Source organism: Trametes versicolor (genome assembly GCF_000271585.1).
Source record: "Trametes versicolor FP-101664 SS1 unplaced genomic scaffold TRAVEscaffold_11, whole genome shotgun sequence".
Lineage (NCBI taxonomy): Eukaryota > Fungi > Basidiomycota > Agaricomycetes > Polyporales > Polyporaceae > Trametes > Trametes versicolor.
In genome coordinates, this window is record NW_007360331.1 from 1,308,602 (window position 1) to 1,321,553 (window position 12,952).

Consider the following 12,952-nt stretch of genomic DNA (forward strand, 5'->3'; position numbering starts at 1 on the left):
CCGACTCAGATATGAGATCAGAGGATCAGAGGTGTGGGCGCCGCTCTCATGCGGCTCTGGAAGATTCCTGCAGACATGCCCGTTTGTGAAATGGCCGATAACCCATTGAAGCACAACGCCTATGCACCTCTGAGGACCCTAACTTCCCTTCTGTTGCCCCTGCCCAATCGCCATCACCACATACCTACATACCGGGGTTCTAGTAGCCGCTATACAAACGTGCTTGTACCCTAGGAGGACGTCGCGTGTCCTGCCCCTGCATGTTTCGCCACGCCGCTGTCGCGCGCTTACTGCTGCTGCTGTTGCCCCTGGCCACGGCCATGCGCTCGTGTCTTGAAGTGACAGCGTGCGGAGATTTTTATGTGCGAACAGAGCCAACACATACCAAAATGAACGTGCGGAGGCCCTGTATAGCCTACGCGACACCGCGAGGCCGGTGCGGATATGGGGAGGTGGTCGTCCGATCATGGGTTACTTCGCTCGAACCGGGTACCCTGTGCCGTACAGCAACTATGGAGCGCTGCTGACATGCGCACAGGGTGTTGATATGTCTCGGAATGCGTCATCCACGCTCAGTGCGCAAGGTGATAGTGGGGACTCCGCAGCCATATCCCGGCCATAGCTATCCGTGCGTTTTCGAAAGGGCGTGGGGTGGGACCGTGCGGTACATGAGACCCCGCGTCCCCCGTGGCACTGAAACCCTGTGCGCGGCCCGTAAGTATGGCAAGGAAGACCGACCGAGCGCACCTTCCGAGGCGGCTATGAGAGCATCGAGTAGATCGAGCACCGCCAACGCCTATAACTACATGGCGGCATTTCGGGACGATACAACCGTAATCCGCGACGACGGAACGGCATGCTGAGACGAGAGCTCGGCATTCCTCGGCTTGAGAAGAGCGCTCGGGGAGCTCAGGGAGGATGGGTGCTCCCGCAGCACGTCCCCCTTGCATTTGAACGTGTCGAAGGCGGCTCTCCGGCATAGCGTGGACAACGTCGGGAGGCGGGGCACGAAGTCGTTCTGGAGCGCATACGGTTACAGCTACAGCAGCGAAGAAATGGCGGGTACGCGGGTGCCACTAGTGATATCTTCGCCGCGCTGTCGAACTCCCCAGGAATGCCGCTCAACGCCTCCGCGCGCAGGGTCAAAAGACATGCAAATATAACCTCCGCTGACATTACCCATCGAGGAGTGCATGACCCAAACCCCCGAGGTCGCGACGTACTCCCTTCCGCATAGCGGCCCGCATAACGAATTCCCCCTTTTCGAGCATGGAGGCTTTCCTAGACGGCGTATAAGTCGTGCTCTTGTACCCAGGGCGGCGCGCGATGAATTGGCGCGGGCGCAGACCCTCGCCTGAGCGGTGTTGACATAGCCTTTTCACACGGCAAACACGATCAGCGGACAGTGTATAGCCGGCGGCTTGAATGCAAGTGACCTTATCCAGAAATGAAGCGACAGGTGTCTGGACCTCGACAGTGTGAGCGAACAACGCGGCGAGCGCTGACCGGAAGGGCCGAGAGATGATGTTAGCGTACTCTCGAGCTCGTGGAGGGGTGTGGGGAGCGGATGAACTCAATCCGTGGGTCGCCATCGCATGAGGACATCGTCGGAGAGCGCTTGCGGGGGCGCGAGTGTTCGGGAATTGGGCCGGGGATATGATTCGGACGGACGAGGGAGCAGCCATAGGAGAGATGTTCGCCTGGTGCGCACCGATGTATGATCAATGCATAAGTACGAAGGACGAAGGAGGAGATTGGCGAAGAGAAAGAGCGGCACTGGACAGGGAGAACGAGCCACAGTGGAAGTCGAGAGGTGAATGAAGCCTACGAGACACCGTCGAGAGGAGACCCAGCGTGTGCACCGTGTGAGCGGTCCCCTGGATCGCGACCAGCACCGAAAGTATCGTCAACACCGGATTGTGCGGACGGGACTGTGGTGCCTTCGACAGTGGCGACCTCCGTCGCTGTTGGCTCAGCAGGGACTGTCTCGGGAGATCTTCTGGAGGTGCAAGAAAGCTCGTGAGCGACTCGTATCTGAGTAGAGAGATGTAGTACTGACGGCGTCTCAGATTTGCATTTTACGCGAACGATCGTTTCCATAAATGTGCGTGCGTGCTTTTGAATCCCCTCCACATAGTCATTGTCGACATAGCCGGAGGCCGATGCGAGTCTCTCCATCAAGCGTAGAATGTCTGGCAAGAGATCGTCCGGAATGCACTCTTCCACATGAGCGCGATCGAAGTAGCGAAGCGTCCGCATAAGATCGTCGAGATGTGTCGACACTATCACGGTCCGCACCTTGTCCTCCGCGAAGAGCTCCAGTAGCGTGCGCGTCAGCTCGGCGAGAACGTCCCGCGCGTAGGTACGAACGGTGTCGAGGTCGTCGGCAGGCAGGGAAGATGCCAAGGCCAGATCGGCGCACCCGAAGAAATGGTCGATATTTTTGATGAAGCCCGTATGAGCGTCCTTCGCGTCATCCGAAGTCGTCTCGGCGAGGCGGGCCTGCTTGAGGCGAACCTGGCGATATGCGCCGGTAACGGCTGTTCAGGAAGCGGATCAGTTTACGCAGAGTTCCACAAGGAGAAATTGTCACACCTGGCAGCAGCACACTCGTTAGAGGCTGCTCGCGCCGCACGGCATTGTAGATCAGGGACGACCTCTTCAGTGTGAGACGATCCTGGTCAATGAACACCGCCTTGAAGGATGTTCCTGCGACCTCGATGTAGTCCGAGATAGCATCGCAAGCAGCTGTCGCCCATTCGGCGTCGGCCGCTCGCATACCGGACGACCACAGTCCGAATCCGAAGTAGATGCCTAATGCGGCCGCTTCGTCGTCCGACAGAGGCGATTGATCCTCAAGCAGTACGCAAAGGATGATGTGCAGCCATAGCAGCAGCTGCTGGTTCCCCCACCCCAGGGGGCCGCTATCCGAGTCCGCCACGGGACCGAAGTGCTCTCGGACGGATGTGTGAAGTTTCCGGAAGTAGTCAATGACGTCCTCATGGTAGGAGTTCATGAGGCACACGGACGCGGCAGAGAGGGCGTTGGGGTGCAGAGTTGCGCTGTACGCCTCCAGGAGTATTTGCTTGTCCAATTCGGATGCGAGCTCATCGACTGCCGATCGTTCTTGCCCCTTCCAACTCTGCTTGCGGGCTCTCCAGGTCTCTGGTGGCGAGGATAGCTCGCTCAGTCGTCCAGCTGCAGCCCGCATCTTGCGCCACAACACTTTCCAGTAGTCTAGTGATGCATACAAGCGGAGACGTTGGCAGAGGATGGACAGCATGTGCGGTACGATCGCGAGGAATGCTGCAGCATCGCGACGGCCTCGTGATATCGAGAGACACACCCAGAAGGCAAAGCACTTTGGCTGCCAAAGTGCGTGGAGAGTGCGAACATGGGGCGAAAGATAGGCGCATTTGTGATCGAAGAGAGGGAGCAGCGTGGTGACAGCGGTGAAGGCGGCAAGGAGCCCCACGAGCGTCGACGCGACGGCGGCGACGGTGCTGTGTAGGTTCCAGAGAAGGACGAGCAGCCCAGAGAGAAATAAGGCGAGGGACAGCTGGAGCAGAATGGGGAGAGTACCGACGACATCCTCTACGTGCCATCTTTGCAGGTTATGCAAGCGATACTGGCGCACCCGGGCGATAGGACGGGAGGTCCCGGAAACACTGCTGCTGTACTCATTCAGCCATTGCTTGACCATGATGCCCACGGAGGCGGAGGTCAGGCTGAGTATGAGTCCAGAGAACCACAGCGCGTTGAGCCAGACGGCCCAACGCGGGACAGGGGGCGGGGTGTTGGCGTTCGCGGGGCTGGAGTTGGACGGTTGAGTGGAATTGACGAACGGGGGATTGATTGAGAAGCTAGCGAGCTGCGAAGAGATTTGTTGTAGAACAGCGATGGATGGATCGGGCGCTGAGGGCTGGAGGAGAAGGTACGACTGTACGTTGAAAGCGGTAAGGATGGCGGAGAATAAGCCCGCCTGGAAGATGATGAACCACTTAATGAAATATCCGTAGACCAGTGAAATACATACGAAGACGAGATAGGTATCTATCTCCTTGTTCCATCGGGCGATCATGTCGTCGCTGTAGCTCTGGACCATCCCCGCCGCATCCGACCATGCCTTCGTCTTTTGCTCTTCCGTGTACACGTTATATCTCTTGGAACACACATCCTAGACGGCAATTAGACTGAATTTATTACTGGAAACCAATAACACACCCATATAGACACGGTTTCCGGAATTTCAGGACGTGCATAAGCCGCATGTACGTCCTCCTTCCCATTCTTCCGAAGGGGATTCTTCATCTTTACCGGAGACAGCGCGGGGTTGGTAGAGCTAGCAGGGGACAGCTGACCTAGTTCGCCAGTAGACATGAAGAGGAAACACTCGGGATCCAAGCCTGGGGTGTGCGGGGCAAGCTAAGACTCCGAGAGGGTGAGGCAGAGAGAGGAGCGGGCTGGGCGCTGTCGCGAAGCGCCAGTTGCGGCCTTTCCCGGCTTTGGGCTTTCCGGTCCGGTCCGTGTGGAATCGCGTACGAGCGTTTCTTTTCTGCCTCACTTACGCCGCGACAGTATCGCTCACACCGTGCGCTTGCTCGCGTCTCCATACATCCTTGGTCTATGTCTTAGCGGAAGGTGTCAAAGCTGCATGCAATCAGCTCTAGCTAGAAGGGCCAAAGCATCATCCTGCCGATCTTCTCTCCCCATTCGTCTTGTCTCTATACCCGACCACATCTTGTGCGCACTCTGTTCCAACCTATGAGTCTCTCCTTCCGCTTCCCGCGCTCTCCATTCTGCTGGTTCAATCAGTAGCTCTCCAGAACCAAGCCCACGTCATGAAGAATACTTGAAATAATATGGAGTTGCCTAGGTATGTTACCGTCCAAATGTGTGCAATACATCGGCTGAGGGCTCTGCTAACATGATATGCTCATTTCGCTTCCAAAAAGGTCCAATGGCGGTATAAGCTAGTCTCAGGTTTTTTTAATCGAATGCAAGAAACATGTACGAAGCCTTGTAGTTTTTCGAGCCTCCATTGCGACCTCTGGCGACACCTCGTAAAACGTGCACACGACGTTGCACTATCTGCCTGTGAAGATAAGTAACATAAGTGCCTCAACTCGCTCGTAGCATTAGCTTTATCTTTTCTACTTGTGGTGAGTCCTCTCCATCCCATGGAGGCTGTCTTCAGCCTCAGTCTCGCCTGGTTTTCTGTATGCCTGTGTATTGATTCTCGGGGCATATGCAGACCCGCGTCGTGATGGACACCTCCTGATGGTGAAGTGACTGCCACCGCCGGCTTACACTGCTCGAGCCTACGCTGCATACTTCAGTGCTCGGGGCAGGACGATGCAGTCACTAGGTTCGTGACTTCAAAGTCATCTTACGCGACCCTCCCTCTGACTCGTCTCACACACTAGACAGCTCTTGGGCTGTGGATTACCTACGCTTGTGCATAGACGAGAATCCTAACACGTCAACCTCGCGATCTGTACAACTAAATGTACCCGCGATCCCTCTACGTGCTGCCTCGCTATTCCGATGCACGACATATCGGCCAGCATATTCGTCGGATCGAGAGCCATCTCCGGTACCCCTGTCGGCGCAGCGACGTAGCGCGCCCCCAACTGACCAGCAGTCTATCAGAAATATTGTTCTAAGTCCCAGGAGGCATAGCTCAGGCTTCCGAGGAGCTTATTGGACACACAACGGATTTGCCTCGAACGGCAGACTTGTCCTCCACATGCAATTCACCTCCACGGTCATGCCAAAACCTCCCCTTATAAAGCACATCTTCGCGCCGACGAGCAGAATCTGCGCAGTACTACCGCGCACGCGTCGCAACAAGATACGTTCCGCCGCGCTACGGATTCGACGTCAGCGCAGGGAACGCATCGATGCGGACGCACCGCCTCCGTTCACGGCGGCCTGTCATAGTCATGATTGGGAGAGCGTCTTCTGCGCTCAATAAGGTAGCAGGATCTGTTTGGGACAAACTCTAACACAACGTCTGTCATAGAACCTGAGAAGGGCCATTCGCAGTGCCATGCACGCTGTGCTCGCCTCGTCGTCTAGGCTTTCAAGATTTCTACCCTTCGCGAACTACGCTCTCTCTCTCTCTCTCTCCCGGAACTCGATCGAACGAATCTTGCCTCGCACATCTCTGACCTATACACCCGCCTCTCCATGTCCCAGCCTCGTACACCGGATTTTCCCTCGTCCGGTAAGTTGACTCATCCGCCCGTACCGAGCAACTCGGGATCATCCAGAGGAGTGCCCCTCGCCGGCGTGGAGCGTCCCACACCCGTGAGCATGCCCCCACACCTCCTTACACCCGTCTCAGAAGTTTCTTCTACAGGATGACCAGCCGGTAAAGGAATGCACGACATCGAACTCTCCTGATATTCCGGCCAAAGCATCCCTCTGGGTATGTCTCATCCTATACAGCGGTCCCTGTCTCACCGATGAACTTGTAGGATGTGGACGACAAGCGAGACGAAGTATACACCCAGGCGGAGAAGACAGAAGCATGGACCGGTGCCTCACGAATGGTGGAAACATATAGCGAAGAGATGATAAAGCGTTGGAAGGAGGAGATAGACACATACCTCGTCTTCGTACGTGTTCGAGCAACTCGGTGACTAACGAGCACACGGTTGACCAAGCCATGCACCACTCGAAGGCGGGACTATTCTCGGCCGTCCTCACCACATTCAACGTGCAGTCGTACCTCCTACTTCAACCAGCTGTGCCCGATCCCTCGATTGTCGTCTTGCAGCAGATCGCTTCACAACTCGCGAGTTTGTCGATCAAGTCTCCACTCGCCAACACCATTCAAACGTCCGGTAGCGGCAGCTCCGGTTCGAATACCCCACCCGTTGTGCCACGATGGGTCGTCTGGCTCAATGCCTTGTGGTTCTCCGGCCTTATCCTCAGCCTGACGTCCGCCTCCGTAGGCATCATGGTCAAGCAATGGTTGAATGAGTATAGCAGCGGCGTTTCTGGGTCGTCCCGTCCTGCTGCTCGTGTGCGCCAGTATCGTTTGAACAACCTCCGAACCTGGCGCGTCGAGGACATAGTCGGAACCATTCCTATCCTGCTCCAGGTCGCCCTCGCCCTTTTCCTCGCCGGAATCCTCATTCTCCTCTGGAATCTGCATAGCACTGTTGCTGCCGTCGCGTCGGCCCTCGTGGGACTCCTTGCGGTCTTCACCGCTGTTGCCACCCTTCTACCCCTAGTCAACCCCAAGTGTTCGTATCTCACTCCGCAAGTACGCGCACTCGACTCTGTGTGGCAACCGCGGCGATTCATGTACCGGGTATGCACATTTTTATCCACATCATGTCGCACTACTGCCGCCGCTCTCCGTACGCTCGGATCTACCATTCTTCCCTCCTTGGAATCACGCGTCCCTCACCGCTGCGTGTGGCTCCCCCGAGCCCTCAAAAGCGCTATTCAAGGTGTGGGGTCTGCTTTTGCTCGTCTAGAATGCGGCATCCAGAGGCCGGAGACTTGGAAGGCGCACAAGCAGACCTGGCGGGGACGGGAGCGGTCGGACATCGACAGGCACGCAGGCGGTTTGGACGTCGAAATACTCGTCGAGGCCTACAGCTCTACCCTACACCCCGATGCTCTTTCCGCTGCCACCGTGTGTCTCATGGACTTCCACTACCGGGACGTCGTCGACTACTTTCGCAAGCTTCACAAGTCCGCACGGGAGCACTTCGGCGCTGCCGCGGACTCCGAGGACGGTCCCTTCGGATATGGGAACCAGCAGCGGCCGTTGTGGCTCACGATAATCCTATGCACACCTCTAGCAGACGACTCGCCTCTATCGGACGATGAGGCCGCCGCCTTGGGTGTCTATTTCCGATATGGCTCATGGCCGTCCAGTATGAAGGCCGCCGATGCGGAATGGGCGGTGTCGAGTTGCAATGCCCTGATGGACCATCTCGAGGGAGAAGGACCCCGGAGCCGGGACGTGAGGTCCATTGATCAGGTTCGACTCCGATGGATGCGAGGCCAGCTGATTCGCAGCGCTATGCGTCGCGAGCAGCCGCTGGAAGGCGTCTTGTTACCAGGTGATGCCTTTCGTCCTCGCGGAGCTCTGCGTGTACTGATCTGGTAAACTGACTGACAGGCGTCACCGGGCTGTATCGTCAAGTTCGCCTGAAGCATTCGTATTTGGGACGGACGCCCTTGGACGACGCGAACGCCGCTCACGCGAGCTTTCTGCAGAGCGTCGATCACTTCCTGGATTGCGCCCATCACGCTTCAGCGTCGACCCTCCCATCCGAACGACTGGAGACGGTTCGCGCTTACACGCGCGATGTCCTCGCTGCGCTGACTCGTACTATGCTGAAGTTGTTTGCTGAAGACAGCGTAAAGACGACCATAGAGTCGACGCATCTAGACGACATCATGCGGAAGCTTCGCCGTCTCGACGACCCTCGCCTGGAAGAAGGCATCGCTGACGATCTCGTTCCGGACATTTTACACTTGGCGAGGACACTTCGAACGGCCTCCGACTACACCAGCAACGACTGGGTGAACCAGATCCAAGCGTCTGCGCGGGTGTTTGAAGAGAACATCATCCGCGTCAAGAACAAACCTTGAACGACGTATGTTTTGGTGTATCACCGCTACTTAGACAACTCTGCTCATAATATCTATTTCAGAATGGGCGCGGCAGCGTCTGAGAGTGTGGTCCGTGCGCCATACTGTTGAGTTATATGCCGACAATCCATATGACGCTTCTTCGTACGTCAAAGCACTCTCGTATTCCTATGCCTCCTTCTTGCGAGTCAGAATCACGAATTCTGTAAACACAAGCACTTGTTGCCAAACGTCAGAAAGTGAACGCTAGCTGCTTACAGAGTCGTGGTACATGATACGTGATACATGCACTATAAACGTCCCCATATAGACTCCGCATCTGGTACAAGTGACCAGTCCTGTGAAGAGAAAGACTGCCACACATCATGTGGTGATCATGGTTGTTCTCGCGGCCAGCACCGGGAATGCTAAGTGCTGTGCATTATCTGCATGGATATATCCAATGCGGGGGACATCGTGGCTGTATGAGATCGGCGATGCAGGCAGTGCTACAACAAGTGTGGGTCTTTATCGCGAAACCTGCAGGTGTTGTTTCCGTTACGCGGTGACAGTGATGTGGATTTTGGCAACATGTTGTTCTCCGCCCTTCCAACTGCTTAGCGAACATCTGTGTCGCCGGCCGTACCATACGGCGGCGCAGCCTAGCGCCGAGTGGCCCGTGGGCTGCGCGTTCAATGTTGTTGCGAGGCCAGGGGAACGTAGACGGGACAGCCGCCCACTATGAGAGGAAAGCGCATCCGCCCCGATGGACGGGTAGGTGGTCAGTAGGTGTGAGTCTGGGCCACGTATAAAGCCTGCGCAGAACCAAAACGTATCGTCTAGTTCCATACAGTGCGCGTGGGCACGCCGAAGAATAGAGCGTCTGCACTCGTCGTGGTTGACTGAACCCTACATTGACGTCTGGTATGGAAGCCGAGGACACCTCCAGCGCTCTAAGCATGGCCTAATAGACCTCTAATCACCAGTAATGCCACTTGTAACCCGACCCTCCAGGCGTTCCCTCCGCACACGTCAGCCCTCGTTATACTATTCTCTCACAATGTCGGAGCATAACGAAACGGACCCGCTTTTGGCGGACAAAACAACTCAGCGGCCCGCAGCGAATGTCCCTGAGCTGTCTGGAGGAGAGCCTTCTGCTGGAGCAGAGGGCTGCGAGACGGTGGGTGCCTCTTATATCACTCTCTATCGATATCTGATGAGTACACTGTGATAGAAGGAGGAGACTACAAAGGAACAGATGCGACAGACTCGCCCTGATATTCCGTATATTTATGATATTCAGGTACGTTGTTCTTATGCCGGGCTGACGTTTTTTGACGACTGTCCAGGACATGCACTTCCAACGACTTTTTGTGTACACATACGAGGAACAGGAAAAAGCTTGGGAAAATGTGGCGAGTATGACACTGTACCATAATGATGCAATGGTCGAGCGATGGAACAAGGAAATCGACACCTATCTCGTATTTGTACGTGACACGCGACACGACTAACCAGCAGTGACGACTCACGGACTGATGATGTAACAGGCCGGCCTGTTCTCTGCAGTCCTCACTGCATTCAATGTTCAGTCGTATATCCTACTCCAGCCGGCCGCACCAGATCCCTCCCTTGCCGTATTACAGCAGATGTCGGCCCAGCTTGCAAGCTTCTCGATCCATCCTCCATTTGTCAACTCCACCAATCAGCCGTCGAGCTCGGACAGCTGTAGCACCAACATCCCTTCCCCTGTCCCGCGTTGGGCCGTCTGGCTCAATGCATTATGGTTCTCGAGCTTGATCCTCAGTCTTAGCTCGGCCTCCATCGGTATCCTGGTGAAACAGTGGCTCAGCGAAAACACTAGCGAGTTATCTGGGACTTCTCGCAACATCACTCGAAAGCGCAAGTACCGCTTAGACAACCTCGTTCAGTGGCATGTAGAGGACATCATCGACATCATCCCCGTCCTTCTTCAAAGCGCTGTCGCTCTATTTCTGGCTGGTCTCCTCGTTCTGCTGTGGACCCTCCACCATGGCGTCGCCGCACTTTCGGCAGTTCTAATCACAATCCTCGCAGTGTTCACCATAAGCACCACTATCCTCCCTCTCTTCAAACCCCGCTGCGCGTACGTCTCTCCGCCTACCCGCTATCTTTACAACTGCTGGCAACCCAATCGATTCGCATACTGGATGTGCGTCTCGATGACGTCGGGCCGTCACACGATGACAGAAGTATTCCAGACTGCGCAGCGCGGGCTATATACCCTCTGCGGACACCTCCGCTTCTCTGTCTCATTTGCCCATTGGAATTCTGCGTGGAGGACGATACGAGACACAGCTATACGCTTTGGAGCGACGGTATCCTCACCGCCATTAGTCTGGAGGGACAGAAAGCGGACATGGAGGGGGAGAGAACGGTCGGTTATTGACCGCCTCGGTCGAGAACTGGACAAACAAACACTCCTCGAGGCATACAGCTCCAATCTGCACCAAGACGCCCTCTCTGCCGCCTCCGTGTGCCTCATGGACTTCCCCTCTGGCGAAGTCATCGACTACTTCAAACAGCTGCACAAATCGGCCCGAGAGCACTTCGGCCCTGCGGCGGACTTGAATCACGGTCCTCTCGGGGAGGGCAATCAACAGCAGCTGCTATGGCTTCATATCATCTTGTGTGTACTTCAGTCGGATCCATCAGCTCTGTCGGGCGACGAAGCGGATGCCCTAGACGTCTACTTCAGCAGCGGATCGTGGTCTTCCAGTGTGCAGGCGGCTGACGCCGAATGGGCAGTATCGACTTGCAATGCCATTTCCGACCACCTCCAGTCCGAGGGTCCTTCCTCTGCGCCGAAGTTCATTGACCAAAAACGGCTTGGAAGGGCAAGAGGACACCTAATGTACAGCGCTATGGACCGCGTAAAACCTCTAACAAGTGTCCTGCTGTCATGTGAGATCATCCTTCCTCCCGGAGCACTGCATATACTGATGCCATATCCTGACAAGGTGTTACCGGTGCATACCGCCAGGTTCGTCTCAAGGAGTTGCGCCTTGCGGAGGCGCCTTCGGACGACACGAAGGACGCTCATACGAGGTACCTGCGAAGTGTCGACCACTTCCTGGAGTGCACCAATCTCGCCTTGACATCATCCCTCCCCGCCAACGACCTGGATGCCATTCGCACCTACACGGGGGACGTTCTTGCAGAGCTGACTCACGTTCTGCTCCAAATCTTCGCTGCAGACAGGGCTCAATTTGTTCGGACCACAGTTAATGCAAGGGCTCTCTGGGACGTCATGTGCAGACTCGCTTGGGACGTCTCTGACAGTGTACTACAATGCATATCTGACGACCTCTGTACCGACATTTTGCGCATGACCGATGCACTCGCCGAACCATATGACTATGATGACAGCGCTCGGGGGAATCTTGTGCCATACTATTCCCGCGATCTGAAAGCCAAAATCATTCGCATCAAAGGCGAGCCGGATACCGAGTATGTACACATCCACGTCTCTGTCTAAAGGAAGACACATCTGAAAGGTTTCATTATCGATTCAGGACCCAACTTGCCAAATCATCTGCCGGCCCCTCGGAAAGGGAGGCAGTGGCGTCTTCAAGCCTTGCGGTCTCGCCAAACAGTGCCGTTGGGGACAGTTTGTCCAGTGCAGTCGCCGATACAGGTGAGGCTTTGCAAGAGCCCCACGCTTCTCCCCCGAAGAAGGCCTCCTCCTAGTCATCTGTTCTCAAGTGGGTCCCGCATTTGTACGTAAACTCATGCACATAGGAGGTAGACCCGTACGCTGACAATCTCCATTTCAGATCCTATGAAAACTCCGGATGATATCTACGCTGCACGCCCTTTTCTCTGTCCTTCTTTGCTACTCAGATGTCTCTCCTCCGTCGGCGCCCTCGTGCATGGTATGCTCTACGTCACGGAGAAGCGTATACGGCTGGGGTCACACCATATTGTCTGCTCGCTGGCGAGACCAGTGTCCCTATCCCTCCTGTCTGCCCGAATACTCTCCGACGAAACACGAACTGGCCCGATCACACCTCATCCTTCGAATCCCTCGACTCCTCCCCTTCCTAATCATCCACCGTCCTCAAGCCATCTTCCTTCAGTTTTTCCCACCCTGTGCAAGACCACATCGATGTCGTCACTCGGGTCTCCATATGGTTTATGCGGTCCGCCTTCAACACGTCGATTTCTCGTTCTGCGTACTCGAAGACGCCATCGCCCGGCCTCTCACCGACGCGCGACGTTGTTCACAGATCCTCGAAACTTTCGCCCTCATGGGCCCTCGACACCGCTCACTCGACTCGTTTTCCGCCGTCCAGAACGACCCTATCTCCCC

At 55.9% G+C, this 12,952-nt stretch overlaps 1 protein-coding gene across 1 annotated transcript; it reads left to right on the forward strand.

Moving 5' to 3' along the window:
• Positions 1 to 1,817: 1,817 nt before the first annotated feature.
• On the forward strand, positions 1,818 to 10,265 carry TRAVEDRAFT_132073 (uncharacterized protein; the record flags this gene model as incomplete). The annotated part of the gene is made up of 3 exons (XM_008044916.1): positions 1,818 to 1,919; positions 6,528 to 6,623; positions 10,152 to 10,265. Coding segments are annotated over 3 exons (312 nt in total), but the record flags the coding sequence as incomplete, so codon positions are not given.
• Positions 10,266 to 12,952: the final 2,687 nt, after the last annotated feature.